General features: G+C 40.4%; 1 protein-coding gene across 1 annotated transcript in view; it reads left to right on the forward strand.

The window, feature by feature from the left end:
- The window catches only part of LOC149218359 (brefeldin A-inhibited guanine nucleotide-exchange protein 2-like), a 51,858-nt gene that overhangs the window by 11,706 nt on the left and 18,212 nt on the right, over nt 1-21,940 (forward strand). The window contains 4 exon segments of the mRNA XM_089383915.1: nt 13,578-14,083; nt 14,186-14,507; nt 14,670-15,042; nt 15,180-15,856. Coding sequence (XP_089240041.1) covers nt 13,578-14,083; nt 14,186-14,507; nt 14,670-15,042; nt 15,180-15,856 — 1,878 coding nt within the window.

The following is a 21,940-nucleotide window of genomic DNA, read 5'->3' on the forward strand; positions in this document are numbered from 1 at the left end:
CCTCGAAATGCCCAACAGCCCGACTGTAGTGCGCTTCCCAAATCATCTTGGCTCGCTCACTTGAAGGAACACAAAGGTGTCTCAGGTAGCATAGCAGGGCATCCTGGAGGTGAAAATCTGGAACTTGCTGACCCTCCAAGAGCATCTGGTATGTGGCCGAATTTTGGGACGCTTTTGTAGAGAAGTGGCCAATCAAAAGTCTCATGCCCACAAGTGTTGAGCACGGTGGTTAACGCCATGATCGGTGGTTGGCTGAGGCAGTCTGCAACATTATTGGTGCTACCCCTCTTATACTTGATATTCAAATGGAATTGTTACAGGTATGTGGACCACTTTTGATGGCGATCATTCTGCAACTTTCCTTGCGCCTGTATGAACTGCAGGGGTCGGTGGTTTGTGTGGATGACCATTTCCTTCCCCAAAATGTAATGCTTCCATTGTCGGCAGGCCTGCACAATGGAATACATCTCTTTGTCATAAGTGGGATACTTCCGGACTGTGTCTAAAAGTGTCTCAGTGTGATATGCCACTGGATGCCCTTGTTGAGTAAGGACTGCCCCAATAGCATAGTCAGAGGCATCTGTCTCGATCTCAAATCGCTGTTGCAAGTTTGGTAAAGTGAATATTGGTGCAGAGCAGAGGCGATGTTTCAACTTTGCGAATGCCTTCTGTTGAGATTCAGACCAAAAAATTTTTGCTTTCGCTTCTCCCTTGGTGACTTGACTCAAGGGCCAAGTGATATGAGAGAATCCCAACACGAACCTACAGTATAAATTGGCAAGATCCAGAAAGCTATGGAGCTATGTCAGAGTGGTTAGGGCTGGCCAATCCTGAATGACTTGGATCTTGGCTGGATCCACATGCACTCCTCGTTCATCAATAATGTATCCCAGATACTGAACCTGGGTGATGCCAAAAGTGCATTTCTCCAATTTGGCAAACAACTTGTGTTGCTGTAGTGTTTGGAGAACTTGTCGGATGTCGTGGAGGTGCTCTTCCCAACTCTGGTTGAAGATCAGGATGTCATCCAAGTATACCACTACAAATGAGTTGGTGAATGGCCGCAAGATGTCATCCATCAGCCTCATGAAGGTTGCAGGAGCATTCGTCAACCCAAAAGGCATAACCAACCATTCGAAAAGGCCCTCCTTGCCTTTGAAGGTAATCTTCCACACATCAGAGGGTTCGATTGGTACCAGGTGATAGTCGGACTTCATGTTGATCTTGCTGAAATATTTTGCCCCCTTCAGTTGGTCCAGAAGGTCATCAATCCGTGGGATCGGGTACCTATTCCGGACAGTGATCTTGTTCAGCGCCCGATAGTCAATACAAAGTCTCCAAGTCCCATCCTTTTTCTGTACCAACACGATTGGGCTCCTACAGGGCGATGAACTTGGATGGATGTGACCTTTCTGTAGCAGCTCCTGAATCTACCTCTTGATTTCGTCGTTCTCCAGAACGGAGCGCCGATAGATTGGTCCATTGGGCAGCGGCGAACCTGGGGTTAGATCGATGGAGTGCTTGACTTGACAGTGCAGAGGCACCCTTGTGGGGTAGGTGAAGATGTCCTCATACTCTTCCACGACCTTGCCCATCTATTGTTGCCGTGCGGAGGGGCCTTGTATGGAGGTTGTGGCCACAATCTTCTTCTTTCCCTGAGGGCATATCATCAGGAAGACAAATTTCCCAGTTTTGGAAATGAGCTTACTGCATTGTTTTGCAGTAACCAAAGAGATGGCGGTAGGCGGTGCTACCTCAAGTATCCTTTACAACTTATTTCCTAAAGTAACAATAACAGCACGAGGTCTTGACTCATACACAACATGTCGCTTCCATAAGTATGGTTTGCTTAATAATACATCACAAACATCAAGGGGAGCAACGTCACATAATACCTCATCCGTGAAGGGCTTGATGTTGTATGGAAGGCGGCACTGTTGGCTCATGCGAAGATCACATCCTTGGTGAAGCCACCTGATGGTGTACGGTTGTGGATGTGCTGTGGTCGGTAAGCCCAACCGCTTCACGATCTCTGTCGAAATGAGGTTCTTTTGGCTCCCGCTGTCAACAATGAACTGTAGCGGGGAACCCTTTACCCACATTTGGGAGTGGAAGAGACACTCCTCCTCCTCTGGATCTTTGGGTTCTTCCTTCTGGATCTTCGTTGTGGCAACGATGGCGTTGGGCTCTGCATCGATAATTCGCTTCCCTTTGTGATTCCCCTTGTCGGGTTTTGACTCAGAGTCGGAACATGCCTTTGATTCCGAAGCCTTTAGCTCGGTCACCAGTGACTGCTTGGCCCGACACTCACTTGTGTTGTGAGTGGAGCTCTTATGGAACTCACACCACTTTCCCGTGTCCTTCTTCGGCTTCGTGGCATTGTTCTTTGCTTGCGGCTTTGGCCAGTTGTCCTGGGCCGCCTCGCCTTGGCTTTGTCCTTTGTTCTGCGGTTTGGGGGCACCTTTCCATTGCTTCGGATTTGCAAATCCAAAGTCTCACTTCTTCTGTTTAAACTTTTGCTCGATCTTGACGTCATATCGGTATGCCGTGCCAAGTGAGGAGATGTCCAGAAATTCCATCTTGTCTTGGATGTACCTGTGCAAGCAGGCGCAATACTTGAGAACCAAATGCTTCTCATAATCCTTGATACCCAACTTCGTGCGAAGGGTATGAAAAACATTGGTAAACTCCGACACATCTTGGTCACTTCTCTGTCGCAGCATTGTTCACTTTATGTATTTATCCTCATAGCTCCTGACAAGGTAGTAGTGCTCCTTGATGGCATCCCAGAACGAGTTCCAAGTGGGTGCGGTGAAAACAGTGAGTTCATACTTTCATCCTTCTGCTCACAATAGGTTTCCCACCAGTCTTTGACGTGGGGGGCTGCTTTGAGAAGTGCAAAAAGTGATCTTTTCTCGGCTGGAAAAATCATGAACGGAAAAATATCGTTCTAGTAGATCTAACCATTTATCTACAACGTCTACATCGATCTGACCCTCAAATATGGGAATGTCAAAGTTAACTTGTACCTTAAAGGGTGTGGCGCTTCCAGAGTAGCTGCCGGAAGTAGATGCGTCACCCTTGGGTAGCCGCTGAAGGATCTGGGCAAAGTTGTCCATTATCGCGTTCCTTTGTCGCTCGAGGGCTTCTTCAAGCAAGATTTTGATATGATCTCCTACCCCCTCGTCTTTCTTTTCATCCGCCATGGGAGGCTGTCGGGATTTGCGAGGCTGGTCTTGCAAAGGTTCGACCAGTTCAAGCCCTAACTCCTTATATCCTGACCTCGTTGGGGACATGCAAAAAAAAACAGAGAAAGAGCAGACCGCTCTGATACCACTGATCCGGATTTAAACAGGAATGCAACAAATTACAGATATAACCATAAATACAAAGATGCAGTGGAGATAACATTTCATTTCATTAATATCAAATACTGGACTATGCTTACAAACAGAATGGAAATAAGACTAGCTCGGGCGATGGTGGCTTATCTCTGAGAAGAGATGTGGCGGCTACATGCCTATGAACTGTGTTACAATGAGGCTCGAAGGCCTATTTATTTTTGAGAAACAATAGAAAACCCCAAACATCCAAAAACCTAACCCTAGGAGATGAAGCGCCAAACTATGGGCCCCGTTAGGGTAAATTAGTACATCAACTTCCTAGAGTCGTATCTTTGGCATACGATCTCCGTTTGACGTGCACAATACCTCGTTAGAAAGATCTATTCGAGGACTACAACTTCGATGTTGCTCTCGATTTTCCCAAAAAACGCCGTTTAGGGCCCCAAAACGACTTCGGAAGTTGAAGACCCGAAAAACTGCCAAAAATAGTAAATTGTGCTACAAATAAGGAAATTGAAAAACTGAAAGAAACAATGGTGGGGGTCCAAGTGGAATAGGTGGGTGGCCACCAATATCCACCTGGATCACAACGGTGGTCAAAGCTGCCCCAAGGCCAAAATGTTCTCTGAGTAGCTCGGTCAACAATAGAAGAATGTGCCTTGCCAAGGGAGTCAAAGTCAACCCAAAACTAGCTCGGTCAACCCAATCAAAGTTTGCTGTAATTCTGCAGTCAAACCAGAAAGTCAACGCAATAGTTAACTTGGTCAAACAATCCCCAATCACCTCAAAATCCGTGCCAAAGAGTGTGGCTTGCAGAAATCGAAATTATGCCCACAAAACAAAAGTGAACGCTAGTCAAATACTCTAAGTCAATGCTGGTCAACGCATGCCCAAATCCTTGAAATTTTTGGCCTCCAAAACCAGTCCAGAAATCTGCCTTCTTCCACACGTGAAGTAGAGAGCCTTCACATTGTACGAACCGATCAAGAGAGGAGAGAGAAGAAGATGTGATGAGGTGAGTGATGTCCAAATGAGAGAAGGGTCACTTCTATTTATACACTTTGTTGAGGGTGAGGGGACACATCCATTGGGCTTCTTGAGCCTACATTAGACTAAGGCTGACCTTGACAATTTGTCCATGAGAAATTCAAAATTCCATTTTTGCTTGTCATAATGAGATGATCTTTATATCAAGATTGTACCTCTTGAAAAGAAGAATCCAATGGAATAACCATCTCTATCATATGAGATGTCCTAAGGTGGAAGTTGGCTCTAGTTGCCAATTTTAACAATCTTCCACCCTAGCTACGCAACCAAAGCAACAATTGATCTAATGGATGAGTACATTGCTATAGGAGCAAATCTCTCCTCGTAGTTAATCCCCTCAACTTGAGAGTACCCCTTGGCCACAAATCTGGGTTTATACTTCTCTATGCTTCCGTTTGTTGCATGCTTTACCTTGAAGATCCATCTTGAACCCACAACTAATTTATCTGCTGGTCTTGGGACCAATTCCCAAACACTGTTATTTACAATGGATTCATATTCCTCCACCATTGTATCAATCCATACAGGTTGCTCTATTGCTTCCTCGAAAGAAGATGGCTTTGTCTCTACAAGCTCAGTCATTAGAGCTATGTAGCCAGTGTACTGATCAGATGACCTTCTATGCCTGTGTTGATTTGAGGGAGCACCCACATTCTTGCTCGCATCTTGCACAAGTCCTCAACTTCCCTAGTTCTTTTTCTGCCTTCTTTGGATGGTTATGCTTGAGTAGTTGTCTCCACTCTTTGCTCCTCAATTTGTGGCTGCTCCACAACTTCTTGAGGTTCCTCCTTTGGAGCTAAAAGCTCCTCTTCTAGTGGGATCTGAAGCTCCCTCTCAAGAGAGCGTCGCATGGCTTTCTCCTCATCAAATTTTACATCCCTTCGTGCAACTGTCATTTTGAGGGATGGCAAGTACATACAGTTGTTGTGTGGAGTTTCTGTCTAACCCACAAATACCCCCAATTATGTTGTTGGCTCTAGCTTACTCCTTGATTCTTTGCAGACATGGTAGTAAACAGAGGCTCCAGAAATCTTGAAGTTCGACACCTTCGACTTCCTCCCGAGAAAGCCTCCTCCTGTGTAATCATGGCCGGGAGTCCTTTGGGTCATAACCTTACATTTTGTAGCTTATGCTATATCCCCATGCCTGAATAGGGCTTCCATCCTCCTGGGTGAAACGACTTGTGACCCACCTTTTGACATGCCTCTTAATATGACTTTATTGCCATTAGGTGCTCTAAATTCCATTTCCAAGGCTTGGTAGTCCATCGTGTGTTTGCCCAACAAATACAACCATTGAGCTCCCAATACCATGTTGAGGTATGCAAGATCTATTACATAGAAATTAATGGTAAAATTATAGTTACCGAGAGTTACACTTATACCTGGGATCTTTCGTGTGCAATCCAAGTTGTATCCACATCCAAGCCCTCAAACTCTTCGGTGGGAAGTCCCCTTTTAGCCACTAGTGCTGCATCAATGAAGTTTTGTGTGGCTCCTCCATCAATTAGGGCTGTGATGCATTGTCCCTTGACGAATCCCCTGAACTTGAAGGTGTAATACTTGGGCGTGCTTAAAAGGGTTGCAATCTTAACTTGTGGTCGTGTCTTCTTTTCTCCGCTGGGCCTTTCCTCTTGTGGCAGTTCTTCCTTTGCTTTCTTTTGCGGTGGCAGTACTTGGAGTGGCCTCTTCATCTTCTTCGTCGTTAGAGAGCACTTCGATGTAGTGAATCTTTCCCTTTCCTAAACAACGATGTCCCAGTTCCCATGGTTCTCTGCAAGTAAAACATAACTTTTTCCTCCTTAGTTTGCTTCGAGTTTCCTCATCTAGTCTGTCCCTTTTGGGCCTATCATGTTGGAAAGACTTCTTCTCCTTATCTTTTGGATGAATGAAAGGTTTGTATGGAGCCTTAGCTCTAGCAGGCAGGCTAGCGGTTGCATTTCCTATGTCTCGAGTCTTCTTGATGGCTTCTTGAAGAGTGGCGGGATTGAATGCTTTGACCCATCCTTGTAAGGGCTCAACTAATGCTTCGGTGAAAAGCATAACTAATCGTTCTTCAGATATATCTGTTACCATAACTGTGGTGCATTCAAATTCTGTAATAAACTCTTCATGTGATCTTGTTTGCTTAAGTAGTTCCAGTTCTCTGAAGTGAATAATGTTTGGGTTCTTTTGATCGAGTCTTTCTATCAGCCTTTGTGTAAAATATTCATAAGAAGTGATGTTGGCATGTCCCAAAGCTACTAAACCATGATACCACCACTCATGTGTTTCCCCTTCTAAATGTAATATGGCAAATTGGATTGCGTCTGCTTCAACCATAGGATTGAGCCTGAAGTTGGTGTCGAAATTTTGCACCCAAGCCCTTGCTGTACATTTAGATGACCCATCAAATGAGGTTAAAAGGATTTTACTCACCTTGCGTGCCAGTTCTCCATTAGGTTGTCTCCGAGGTCTATTCCGGTATCAGAAGTTGCTGTACTCGTCGAAGGTCATGGCCGCTCAAGTGTCTCCCTCCAATTTTGCATAATCTCGAACATACTCATTAAGAAGTTGATTTGGCTCAACTGCTTCTTGGGTTGTTGGTACTTGATTATTTGTGAATTGTGGGAGTAACGATCGACTGCTTCTTCCACTGCTCGCTCGGGTATTGGGCGGTCTAGGACTATGGTTCCCACTTCCTTTAGTTGTGGTTCGGTTGTTGGCAACAACATTTTGTTGCCCTATAAGGTGAATGATTAGTTGAGCGAGTTGTTGTTATCCTTGAGCCAATACTTGGGCTATCTCTCGTTGACCCTGAAGCATTTGTTGCCCTTGTTGATGCAATTGCTGGTTCGTCTGTTGCTGACCCTATATTAATTCATGTAGCAGGATCAACGTTGCATGAAGCAGGGATGTTTTTTGGAAGTGGGGACGTGGAAGTGTCATTTCCTAAAAATCTAGGAAGCAAAGTGTCTCGAAACTGTCTATTATATATATATATATATATTTTTTTTTTTTTGCGTTTATATTTAAGAAACATCCAAAATACCAAATTAGTTGTAGAAGACATGAGAACATGCATATTTTTACATAATCAAGATAGATATGGCATCCATTGTACATCAATGATTAATTATTCCAGCATCAACCATCTAGAATCTAGATTCCTCCTCTTTTCTAGCATTTGTCTCTACTTCAATTCTATAGAGATATTAGTCAACATTGCCTAATTTTGATCAAACAACTTAATCCAAGCCTTATAATATGGTAGAGAAAGCTTAACATGTCTGATCAATGAGTTTGACTTGAGTGAGGGGTACATAATTGCTAAGGCCATGACAAAGGAGTTCAACAATCAACAACATATAGGGCTTGGTGCTCTTGATTAAATGCCAATCACATGCCCTCATACATGATATAATCCAATGAAATGCCGCAATCCCATTGATCTTGAAAACTGTTAAGTTTGCTGAATTTTGAATGGGATATGAAATTCTATTTTCTCCATATGAACTCTGATGAGGTTGGAACCACCTCAAACATCCCGAGTCATTTCACGGTAATGCTAAAAATTTAAGTAAAAGGATGGAAATGAAATATAAAGGAGAATGTCACTTTTACTTTAAGAATTTAACATTACCATTAGGGAGCATCTATGAAGCATATAGGGAGCATCAAGGGGCACCTTAGGAGCATTCAGAAAGTGTAGTTCGTCACATAACAATTCGAAATTTCCAAAAAAAAAAACAAAAAGAGCCCCGTGGAACTGTGTGAACCGTCCACCTTCTCTCGGATCCGCTCGCGATATGCGGTGGATACATGCCCAAACCTCCACAGATCTGCACCCAATTCTTTCCAGATCTGCGGATTGAGCAACATGAACCACAAATCGGGCTCCCACAGATCCAATTTTCCAGGAATTGCTAAAAAATGGTGGAACCGCGGATCCAATTTTCGGATCTGCGGTTTCTCCGAAGGATCGGTGTCGGATCTGCGGTTCTGCTGAAGGATCGGTGGCAGATCCATACGGGGCGCAGTTCTGCCTCGGTGGGTCACCTTGCCCTGTCCTTTCCTCCATAGTGGAATGATGGGTGTTCTTTCTACATCTTACTGTGACCTTGCTTGTATCTGTAGGGAGCATACAAGGCTCATATCCTCACAGCTGGCCAAATGCTTTGGGCTTTGATACCACTGTAGTATGCTAGGGCAATTTTGTCCAAGGGTTTCCTGTAGCAACAATCCTTCTATTCCAATTACAGTAGTAATGTTAATACAATTTACAAATAATTTAATGGTTTCCCAAAAACAACATAATACACTTGACAAAAAACGACAATACGAAATTCAGTTGACCACAATCTATAATAATAGAGTTCGAATCTAGCAATACACAGGTTTTTTAACTGTGAAAACATAAAATCCAAGCCACCACAGTACCACGATTTCCACTCAAGTATATCAACACACCAATTGAACATGAACGATCCAATATGCGAGGGTCCTATATTATAGGAATCTTTGTCATTTCAGTCTTTCTATTCATTTGAGGTTGAAAGGAAGAGCGTTGAATATCTGCAAGTTCAAGTTGTTGTGGAAGTTGTCACAAATCTGATAACAAAAGGAGATAGTGTTTTGGAGGTTTGCTTTTAGTTTTGGGCTGTTTCATAGGTTCATAGGCTTCATAGGGACATTCCAAGATGACCCATCAGTTTCATTTTGTTAGAGATAGGCTGCAAGAATACAGAACTTGGAATGCTGCACAAGTTGCTGCGAAATTGTGAAAAGTATTAGGGTTTAATTAAAAATCAAAATTTTGGCATTATTTTTGTGTGTGGGAACTTAAAAAGGGTTTACAAGGGTGGCAACATCATCAATCATCCATTTTTGCTCAGCCAAAGTTCAAGCATGTGATTAAAGCGATGCAAAGAGAATTCGCTGCGAAAGTGTGCTGCACAAACGTATTTTCAACATGTCTCTTAAACCTTGTACCCGTTTGCACTGGAATTTTTACAGTAGATGCATGAGGGTGAGATGGATAAACTTAGTTAATTTCAACCCAAAATGCTTCATGGTTTTCGAGAAACAAGCTATTGTCACCTACAACTATTTTTGTATTTTCTCGACATCTGTGAGTCGGATTTGACTCAATTTTGTTTTGGAGATGAGATATGATGATATTAACTTGCTATAATAATTTCAGCTCCATCAGACTCTCTGTTTGGGAGATATATAAAAACATAGTCGCTGTGTAAAGGAGGCAGGGGAGACGCTGCGTTTTTGACAATTTCACTTCAAAATCGGTTTCTGACCTAATAGAGATGATTTTTGAAAACATAAAAGAGGTTTCTGTCAAAAATGAGATAAATTACAATAACCTCCTTCCGTTTTGTAACATGTGTCATAGATTGGAAGATTCAGATGAATCTTTACAACCTATTTTTTAGGTTTTGTTATTTCCTGTTTTAGTCATTATCTTTGGGTGCATATTCCGAGGAGCTAGAGAAGAATTTTTGAAAACTGAGAGAGGTTTCTCTCAAGAATAATATTATCTACAAAAACCTCCTTCGGTTTTGTAACAACTATCATGAATCAAGAGATATGATCTAATCTTTGACTGCTATTTTCAGAAATCCGGTCCCTATTTTCCAAAAATTCGTATCCTAAATTTAATGTAACTGATTCTATCTTTGGGGAAATGGTTGAGCTCGACCCCCAAGTCCAGGGATGTGCTCAAGGTCAGATTGGAGAGAGAGACTCGTTGAGTGCATTGTATTTTCTGAATATCTTTGCTAGTGAATGAAGGACAAAAGGTGATTTGCAGGGATTCATGTGTCAGATCTTGATGATGTTGTGCTTCTTTCTACTTGTAAGTTTGTCTTATGTGTTTACATCTCTTGAATGTATGTCTTTGTGCTTGGAAGAACCAGGTGTTTAATTAAGAATTCATCTTAATGGTCCTCTGACTTAGTTTTCCGAAGTAGCTTGTGTTTTTCTCTTAAAGTAGCATTTATAGTGTTAATGCTCTAAGTGTTGTTTTCACCTTTCTCACACTCACCCTACTACGACGATTTAATTTGATTGCATCACCAAGACTGCCAACTTTGCCCCTGTGGAAAAAACCCTCTCTCTTCATCATATCACTGGACTAATAATAAATTTGACATGGCTCCATGCCCAATGGATTTGTCTCCTTTCTTACCAACAACTCTTTGAAAAACACACCTAATTGAGCTCTATACTTAGCCTAATATCAGATTATTCAAACAACCTAAGTGAGAGAGCCCTCTCCAAGGCTAGAAGGGCTAGATTCTAGCCTAAAAGTGGTTTGTGGTTACCTTGGAATTTCTTTCCTCAGCCTAGGGAAATTTATGGAGTGCTAACACAATAGTTTACAATTTTACAACCAATCAGCAAATTACAATGACTTAACAACAAAGAGGTCTAATTTAAGTCTTGACGGTCAAACCAACGTAGATCTGTGAAAATGGCCCATTGCGTTGCTTCTCAAATTCCTTTGTGACTGGATGTGGGCTTCAGAAAACTTGTCTTCGCATCATGAGACGTTCGGTTTTGCATACAATGGACTTTCCTCAAAAAGTTCGCTTTGTAGAATGACACCTGATCAATTGTTGGTTCGCTTTACCTCTTGTGTTGGCTCAGTGAGTTACGATCTTTGTAGGTTTTCACTGCCCTAATCTGGAAGCTCTCTGAAGCAAGCAAGGTTAAGACAATGGGGATATCTTTTCCTAATGCGTTGCTTGGGTTCAAGCTGACTCTTTCGCTGATTTGCATGAAAGGCTCGGTAAACAGAAGTCTACGTCTAATTCAGATAATTAGATGAGACGTCTTTGTGCCCAAGTCACCAAACGAATAATCCTTTCACAGTCTTAGAAGATTCTTTGTGTTTAGAACGAAGAAACCAAACCCAACAAAAAGTTCTTTAATTCCAAATAGTCTTGCGTCCAAAACAAAGGAACCTTGCCCAAAAGGGACTCGCTGTTTCCAAATAATAATCCTGTGCCCAAACAGAGAAAAAAAATGGAATGATGTCAACTAGGGTGGAATTTTTCACCACCGAAATTGACAAGAGAGAAGGGTTTTTGAACCCTCAGAAGGCTCAAAAATAGATGAATGATCCACACTTGATGCTTCAAAACGAATTCAAGCTTCCTCTATTTATAGATTTTCGAAGGGGTTTCATCTTTTTAATTGATTGAGTGAACCTTACTCAAAACCCCACTTTTGGGTTTTTTTCACCCAGGTGACCCAAAAATTGCCCGACAATGGGTATTTTGGGTTTTTTCCCCTTCATGGAGGACTACAGCCTATGGGGATGGACAAGCTATTACGTCCTATTTGTCCTCAATTCGTAGAGGACATTACAATCTAATGATTGTAAATTTAGGTCACTTGGACTTCACCGTTGACAAGCCTGGGCTTGAAGATGTCCTTCTACTTAGAAGACTTTTTGGAGCTCTGGGATGGAATCATTGTTCACCCCCTTATATGCGTAGGTTCTGGATGCACTCGCTTAGCATCCCTTTGGGATAGCTTCAATTTGGTTTTCATCGACTTTGAATTAAGATGGACTACCATATACCATGGTCTGATAGGATCTGCTAGGTGTACCATCTACAAGAGTTGGAGATAGAGATGCACCTTAATAGGGACTCAGGGGGCTCCTTCTCTACTTTCTTCCAAAACAAGGACCAAAGATGCCTAGTCCTCTTCATTAGGGAGATCTTCAGCCGTAGATCTTTGTTCTTGCATGCAACAAGCGACGAGTAGAGTCCCATAGATCTTAGTTCCACTAGATTGGAGCAACAAGTGATGAACAGAGTCCCAGAGTGCACTAGATAGTAGATTGGTGAGACCTTGAGTCTCTCCTTAGCCTCCCCCTCCTGGAGATTGATGATATAATCGAGACTGGTTCAGAGGTGCCGAATTGTACATCAAGCTATACATCTTCAAAGTATCCGAGGGATCAAATCCAGATGGATTTGGAGCAGGGCACCTCCCATCCTTCAGATTACCCCTCGGATACCAAAGATCAGCTAGAGATCTATCCAGAGTTTCTTTCTTTTGATCTCGAATGTTTGGGGTATCCCCTGCTTCTACATTCCCCTCAGGATCATACAGCTGAAGCCCCTGATGGTTCTAGAGGTCTCCGACAGCTAGTTGGTGCCCAATTTGCCCCCCTCCTCCTCGGCCATTAGACCTAGGAGACCTATCATTAACTGCATCATCATCTCCCTCTCTTGACAGCCTCTTGAGTTGTCCACCTTTCTAGTCTTGGAAAAACTCACTTAGTATTTTGTATCACTGTACCTTTGTCATGATTATATACATGTGTTTTGAGGCTGTACTATTGCAGGTTTCTTTCTTTATGTTATTTTGGCATTCTCTAGGAGCTGTTCTTGCACTCCCACATTGTATTCATACTGGATGTATTCTTCAGTCCCATTTAGCTACCTTTGTGGTCATTCATTGGATATTAATAAAATTATCTTATTTTATCATCTCGTCTCCTATTCTCCCCACTCCTAGCTTCTTCTCTTGATTTGTTCACCGTATTCTCTGAATTTGGCTTGAAAATTTGCCAAACATATCTGGACTATAACTTTATAGTAGTTTTGGATAGAGGCAATATTTGTTCAACATGCTTTGCAAGTTAGTTATCTTCAAACTTGCTTCTTAAAGTTAGCCACATGTCTACTGTGCAAAAATCAGAGTTTGTTTGTAATATTATCCACAGGTTATCTGTATCATTTGTACTGGCTATATTGTAGGCATTAAGTTGATCCCCTTGTTCGAAAGTTAATTTTAATATTATTTTTATCCCTTTTTTTTACCATGAGAAATATCTTTGTGTTCCATATGAAGAATATACATGTTTCGGTCTTCAAGGGACTGCTCAGAATCAACAAGGCTTGAAGCCAGTACACAAAAGTTCATCATGTTTGGGAATTGAATCTGAATGTAGAGGATAACAGTCATTCCTCCCAACCACCTGGGATAAACCCGATTGATGATATTATTGTCATACTTATCTGTATCATTTAAGAAATTAACTATTGCTAAACTTTAGAAAAAGTATTTGTTTACAATGCATGTGCTTGTTTTCTGTTGCAGAGTGTTTATGCAGATGTGATGTTTCCTTATGTTGTTTTTTCTCCTTTATCTACAGTAGTTGTTTGTTTTGTAGGCAATTGTCACCATTGCTGATGAAGATGGTAACTATTTACAAGAAGCATGGGAGCACATTTTAACTTGTGTTTCACGTTTTGAGCATTTGCACCTGCTAGGGGAGGGCGCTCCTCCAGATGCTACATTTTTTGCAGTACCTCAGAATGAATCAGAGAAGATAAAGCAACCCAAATCACCCATTCTTCCAGTTCTCAAAAGGAAGGGGCCTGGCCGGTTGCAATATGCAGCTGCAGCTGCTCGACGGGGATCATATGATAGTGCTGGTGTTGGGGGTCATGCTTCAGGAGTGGTTACAACTGAGCAGATGAACAATTTGGTTACCAATTTAAACATGCTTGAACAGATTGGCAGCTCTGAAATGAATCGCATATTCACACGAAGCCAAAGGTTGAACAGTGAGGCAATCGTTGATTTTGTAAAGGCACTTTGTAAAGTTTCTATGGAGGAGCTACGGTCCCCAACTGATCCTCGGGTTTTTAGCCTTACTAAAATTGTTGAGATTGCGTAAGTATATAGCCTGATTTGAATCTTAAATCTTTTTTCACAGGGCAAAGTTTTGTTATATGGGGCAAAGTTTTGTTTCACAGTGCATGTTTGCTTGTGCAGGCACTATAACATGAACCGCATTAGGCTAATTTGGTCTCACATTTGGAGTGTGCTTTCTGATTTCTTCGTTACAATTGGATGTTCTGAAAATTTATCCATCGCTATTTTTGCAATGGATTCCCTACGACAACTTGCTATGAAGTTCCTAGAACGTGAGGAGTTGGTGAATTACAACTTCCAGAATGAATTTATGAAACCATTTGTTATTGTAATGCGGAAGAGCAGCTCTGTAGAAATTAGAGAACTAATCATTCGATGTGTTTCTCAAATGGTTTTTGCTCGTGTAAATCAGGTGAAATCAGGTTGGAAAATCATCTTCATGGTATGCGTCTTGGTCCATTATTTTGTTTCACTGTTCCACTTCTGCATCTTCATTTGTGTTATTTAAATTATAAGAAGTCGTATATACATTATTCTGAGTTGATTATGGTCTAGAGGTGGCATGTTTTCTTCTTATACTCTCTTATCTTGATTTCTGTTCCAGGTGTTCACAACAGCAGCCTATGATGATCACAAGAATATTGTACTCTTAGCATTTGAAACAATTGAAAAAATAGTGCGGGACTATTTTCCTTACATAACTGAAACAGAGACGACAACATTCACAGATTGTGTGAACTGTTTGATTGCATTTACAAATAGCAGATTCAACAAGGATGTTAGTTTGAATGCAATTGCATTTCTTCGGTTTTGTGCTCTAAAACTTGCAGAGGGTGAACTTGGCTCTTCTGCAAAGAACAAGGAAAAGGGGAAGCCACTTTCTCCATCAACTGGTGCGGGAAAGGATGGAAAGCCAGTCAGTCCAACTTTCACTGATAAAGATGATCATTTGTATTTCTGGTTCCCTTTATTGGCAGGTATCTGTTGTTTCATCTGTAAGGATTATGCCCCCAGTAGCTTGTTCTTCTATGTGGCATTAGGGACACTAGAGAGCATGCTATTATGGCAAATTGTGGATCCTTTATAACACTATTTGGTGACTTCTATGTTGCAGGATTATCTGAACTTTCATTTGATCCCAGGCCAGATATCAGAAAAAGTGCTTTGCAAGTGCTTTTTGACACACTTCGCAACCATGGGCATTTGTTCTCCCCTGCTCTATGGGAGCGTGTGTATGACTCAGTTCTTTTTCCCTTATTTGATTATGTTAGACATGCCATTGATCCTTCAGGACGGAGGGTACATGGGGATGATCTGGAAGACGAACTCAATGATACTGAAGAAGATGCTTGGCTTTATGAAACATGCACATTGGCCCTGCAACTTGCAGTAGACCTCTTTGTCAAGTTCTATGATTCAGTAAATCCTCTACTAAAGAAAGTACTGACACTTTTAATTAGTTTTATAAAGCGGCCCCATCAAAGCTTGGCTGGCATTGGCGTAGCTGCTTTTGTTCGTTTGATGAGCAATGCTGGAGATCTTTTTTCTGATGAGAGATGGCAAGAAGTTGTATTATCATTAAAGGAAGCAGCTGCTGACACACTGCCAGATTTTGTGAAGATTATTCATGGCATGGACGATATTGATATGGCAGGAACCACAGAAGAGCATAATACAACAGCTGATACTTCAATTTCCAATGAAGAAATGGAAGCACAAGGACTAAACAAGTTACAGCTTCTAATCACTGATGCCAAATGTCGTACAGCAGTGCAACTTCTTCTAATTCAGGTACCACAGTCTTTGTTTATTTCTGTTTTAGCTCTTCCTTAACAAATTTCTTGTTAATTTCTTGATTTTTATTTTAAAAGCTTTCTTTGTCTATTTATGTTTTCAAAGTATGTAGAGTACCTTTTTTAGATAAAGGGCTCATAAACACGGCTATCACAAGCACTATCACAGCTCAAAAAGGGCTGGCAACTACCAAATTTTCATAATTCTTAACTCCTGCCATAAAGGATACATTTAAAGATATAAGAGATGGTTCATGAAACATAAAATCATAATGGCCCTAGGCCTAAGCATAAGAACATCAGGCTGCAGCAGGGAGTATCCCAACATTGGTCAGTGGATTGTCTCAATCTTTGGGGGTTGGCCCCCAAATATATTGTTGTATTACGTTAACATTAATACATTGATACTAATATACTAATCTATTAGTATATTATATTAATACATTTCCCTAATATTTTAGTGTTATACATTAATATTAATACATTAATACTAATATACTAACCTATTATTATAATATTAATATATTAATATTGATACATAATCTATTAATATATTTCCTTAATAAATTAGTGTATTACATTAATATTAATACATCATTTCTTATGTATTAATCTATTAATGTATCAATACATAATCTATTAATGTAATTTCCGTACTATTTAACCTGGCTTTATCATCTTTTTTTTATCCGTTTCTGTTTTTAGGCTTTTTATGTTTTTAGTCTTTAGGTGTTATTATGGTTAGGGTTCCAACCACCAGCTTGTGTCCTATTTTTTCCTTCCTTTCTTTATATTTATACGTCTTCCCCTCTCCTCCTCTCAACCGTTCTTTCCTGATGATGTGTCCTGTTTTGGACTTGAACGTCGACTATAAATGGAAACTGTGGATCAAGTTCTGGATTCGATTCTTCAAATTTTAGCCTCCACAGAAGATTAGAAACAAGCATCATTACAACAATTAGCTTGATAAACTTTGGTTCCATGATCTTCCATCCATCATTGCTTGGCTTAGGACATTTATGTCTCTGAATTTGTGACTGCCAAAGTCGGAAACTTGCCATTATTCTGCACAGGAGTAGCCTAGCTGTGTCTTCTCTCCCTCGTAGCATGGCAGCTTGGTGATATGCCTTATCTTGTATATCTAGGAACAATGGGATCAAACCCTAGGGGAAGTCCATGTGACTTCCATATGTTGTTAGGGTGTGCCTCCTGCTTAGGTGGGGCGTCTTCATTTTAGACTTTTGCACTTGTACAATGATTTCTGAGGAGATGATATACCATGTAAATGGTCTGGGATTTGGCAGGTTCTTTCTTATTAAATATTACACCATTTCCCTTGTTTCACAAGAAAGACAAAGGTTCCACATGAATAGGTATAGTTTGAAAATCAACAACCCAAATAGCGCATCTTCGAGGAGAGCAACTCTCTTAGGTATGGAGATGGGGAGAAGTTGATCACAGAAGGAGTCGACCCAACCTTGGGTAGAATTGACATCGGGATAGAGTGAAAAAACAGCGCTCAAACTTATTAGGTATTCCAATGGTTTAATACTTTTAATTGGCCTTGGAATTGGCTAATGTCTGCTTGGACTTGACTCAACTCTATTAGGAATTAGACATATTTGAATATTATAAATCATTTTTCTAAGAAATACATAAAATATTAAGATTTAAATGAAAACAAATATTTTAAAGATTCCAAGCTGTTATTCCTAACCATTAGAGAGAGAATATGCAAAGTCTACTCATGTATATGGTATATACCATGTAAGGGTGGATATATCAAAATGGCACTATGTGCAATACATATCTGAAGCAAAATACATAATCAACAAGGCTCTTAATGGCCTTTAGAGTCCCAAAAACAAAATGCTACATACTATTGATCTATATATTGCATATCATTGATCAACATGATCAATCATCAAACTCATCACCATTGCTAGAAATGGGATCCTTAGCATGAGGTGCATGACCATCCTCTAGCTCGAAGTCCTTGGACTTGTTGGATTCCTCAAGGACAACTCTTGAATGTTTCTCCAATAACTCCAAATGCTCAATGTGAGAGGTGTGAGACAAACAGAGGAAGTAGTCTCTATGTAAGTGTGCTTTTAGGGTTTAGGGTGAGGTAATCTAGTGTTTATGTATTTTTGTTGTAATTGCATTTTGCCTCCGAAAGGATGCCTTGGCCAACAAGGAATTGAATCAATGTTGACTCGGTCGTGTAGGTATGAACTTGTCCAAGTTAGATTAGTTTGGTATTAATTGGTCCCTAATTCGGTTCGAAGGTCTAGTTAATACACTTGGGGGTCAACTTGGTTGAGTCCAATTTTGAGTTCACTGAGTTAAACACTAAGGTCACCTACATTGTTGACATCTATGATATAGGTCTTTGAATGTCCATGTGAATAAGTCCCATGTCAATTGGTAGGCCTCCCTTAACTAGTGATCTTGTAAATAAATCTTTTTAGGTTCTATAACAAGGTTTCAAACATTGTGCATTTAATATTGAGTGGAACATGAAAGGACTAGGCCCAACCCTAGGTAGATTTATACAAGAGGGCAAAAGAAAATAAAGTTGCTTGATCTGCTTACATTTCCCACATTATGTACATCTTGGTCTTTGAACTCCTAGGCTCTCTACCTCTCAAAAAATCGTTGTTAACAAAGGCTATAATTGAATCCCAGATTCCTTGTTTATAAAACTAGGCCTTCAAGTCGCCCCACAAGCCCAATCACAAGATTGGAAGGGGTATAAAGCAAAGGCTTCACCAAGTATAAGCTTGCAGATGGGTTTTAAGTGGTTATGTGCCAACATTGCACTAAAGGTCACCTCAACAAGCTATAGAGGCACAAATCCACGTACTTCCCCTAAAAAAGCCCATGTACCTTGTGTTCTTGTGTTTTGGGGACTTATGGACCCTTAGGAAATGTCCAAACTAATGGGGACTTCACCAGGGACTTAGGGTCTTGCTGGTCGTCCCCAAAACATTTGGGGCTGATTTTAGTTATGTTCCATGATGATTTCAGTGATGTTTTGGACAGATTTCAGAGATGTTTCTGGCAGATTTCAGGGATTTTCTGGGTAGATTTTAGGGATGTTTTGGGCATATATCTTCCATTTTGAGAAGCATAGGCATTGATGATTGGACAATATGATCATTTTTGCCATCCATTATTTTTGTATTGCAGTGAATCCAAATTTGTTGTACAAACTACAAATTGCAAGTTAAATTGTGAGTTTTGTATGATAGGTTTCAATTTGAGTTTTGGGTAATTTAAATATTGTATTTTCAGCAACAACATTGCAACAAGCAAAGCCTCCATGTTAAGTAAACAGGAAATGCAACATTCAAAGGTTTGATGCTTGTCGTTTTTGCTATTGTTCTTCACATTTTTTGGGTCATCTTAGCTTTTACATGTACATGGGTTTCCAGGAGTCATTCAAGGTCTACTGTTCCCACCGTCCCAACCTCAAGCATCGTGAAAACAATTAGATAGTAGTGACTTGGATTGGGTAGTAAATGTTTGAATAAATTCCTATTTAATCGCTTTTTGAATATGATATATGAATGTAATCTCTTTACAGAACCAAAGTGTTTTATAATGGTTTTCAACACAACTGTAAAAGTCTTCAAAACCTATTGAGAACATAATTCCTTTTATGTTCTAACATAATCACCAATAACAAGAAATACAAGGAAGAATAGTTGCCATAGAGACAATTCTCTGTCTCATAGACACTTCTTGGACCTTATTGCAAATTGAAAATAGTTACACTTAAGTTTCCTAAAGTTAATTTGTATTTTGCTCATGTATAATGGCCAATAATAGAATGACACTCTTTGGAATTGCTTGAGCTTTTTCATAAGTGGCAAGGGTAAGGCCTGTGCATAATACTATGTGGTATAGCTTTTTATGCTTAGAAGCTTGAAGCAACTACAAATGTTTATGGTGAATTCTAAATTTGTAATATTCTTTTCATATATATATATTTTATAGTCATCCGTAACCCACTGTCTCATGAAAAATTTGGGGTTGTGCTCTAGCTTTCTTGGGGAGGCGTCCCTCCATCCCGACTGTTACCTCGTCTTGAAGATTAGTGCAACATAAATCTCAAGTGAGGTGAGATTAATCTCAATAGTCAATGACTCAAGGGTTATGGATTTGGTCAATGACTCAAACTTCTTTTTATTTATCTTTATCGAGAGAATTGGTAGACTTGTTTCTTTTGACCGAGGAGACCTGGGGTGGAGTAAGTGGGATTGCCACTATAGTCCTGAGGCTAACACAACCGCCCACAAACCATTCTAGTATGATAATCCTAGTTTTGAACTTGGGCGGGACTCTATATTGGTTGGAAAACGCCTTTAAGTGCAAGTAATCCACCATTCGGCCTAGTCTGGTAGGCCAATGGCTCAAACTTATAAAAGTAAAGTTAGGCTAAGTGAGAAGACACATTACATCTTGAGCACAATACACATTGAGAGTGAGATGTAAGTGATTGGAGGGCTTCGATTCAAATGTGTAGGGTTTGATCAGCTGGATGAAGTCTAGGTTGTTGTATTGGTATTTAAAATTCAAACTGTATTTTATTTTGTAGATCTGCATAATAATCAATTATTACAACAAGGAAATCTACTAGGTAGTAATTGGCTAGGTTGTTATGGTTGGAAAATTCTCATGGTATTAGAGCTTTGTCCCTTGATTTACTGATCTCTGAGGAATTGCACATAGGAGTGATGAGTCTAGGTAGAGTACAACCATATGTCGTACGACAATTGAACGAAGTCATACGAGTAGAGTACAAGGAGGATTGATTGGTAAACTGCAATGTAGGGTGTAGCATAATTGAGATAAAGCTTTTAAAAATCATATGAGTAATATTAGCGATAGAGGCATAGGGTTGGTGGGGGGAGGAATGGTTGGGGTAGGAGAAAAATAAAAAGAAATAAAGAAGGAAGTGGTTGACAGTAGACAGTCGCAACCATCATGTTAGTTTCCAACATAGGGCATAGTTAGATAACCCTATTGTGGGGGTTAAGTACCAACAGTTGTGGGGCCACCAATAGAGCAGGTGCCGCAAGCCCCACATGTAAGCCGCCAGTGTGGAGTCATGGGGGTGATACTGTGATAGAAGCACATCGCAACTATTGTTAAAGCAACTTGGTGCGACGAAGTGAGAAACAATGGTGGAAAAGGGTAGTCATGCAATTCATTAGGTGAGTTAGCTGCGCAAGAAACAAGTTTGTAAGCTAGCCACCAGCAATAGATAGCTATCAGTTGCCAGAGGGAGGGTGCCCAAGGACAACTTTCGAAGAATCCAGTCATAGGAATAGGTAGGGCTGGTGGGACACAATTGTAGTGTTGGTAGCAAACATGACCTGTTAGTAGTGTTGGCATTGATGTCAAATGGTTATGAAGGCCAATATAAAACATGTAATTGATGATCCTTATCCATGACTGCGGCTTCAATATAAATGAACACAAGAAGGTATAAATCTAAGTTGTCAGGAAACACGGGTTCAGGTACGAGGACATGTACATCACTTTTTGAAACAAGGTTCGTGGGTTCGTCAAGGGTATGTGTATATATATATATATATATATATGAAATTCAAATTATGAGTTTTCAATTTTGAAATATTTCAATTTACAACAAGAAAAATAAAACATTGAACATTCACATTGAAATTTCAAATATAATATCAAGCAGAGAGATAGGAATCATGATAATAGATATATATTGTATGTCCAGGACTCCATTGTCATACTACATTCAAAATTTGCCTCAAGGCATTTCCACACATGAAATAGAAAATACCCAAAAAAAGTGAAACTGAACAATAAACAAGTCTCAAGATAACTGATTTGGCTTCCTCAAGCCATGTCAACACTCATCAACATTCATGTCATGATGATCAACATCACAAAGCTCATCAGGCAACAGGCTCTCTAGGGAGGCACTCTCATATGGAGGCTCCTGCCCATCCATCAACCATCGCTTACTAAGTAGGCGTACACTCCATGTACCTGTTTTCGGGGAACTACACACTGTTTTACAGGGTACCAACTACCCATC

Source organism: Pinus tabuliformis, chromosome Q, assembly GCF_031772625.1.
Source record: "Pinus tabuliformis cultivar Carrire ecotype Pingquan chromosome Q, CPIR1, whole genome shotgun sequence".
NCBI classification, from domain to species: domain Eukaryota; kingdom Viridiplantae; phylum Streptophyta; class Pinopsida; order Pinales; family Pinaceae; genus Pinus; species Pinus tabuliformis.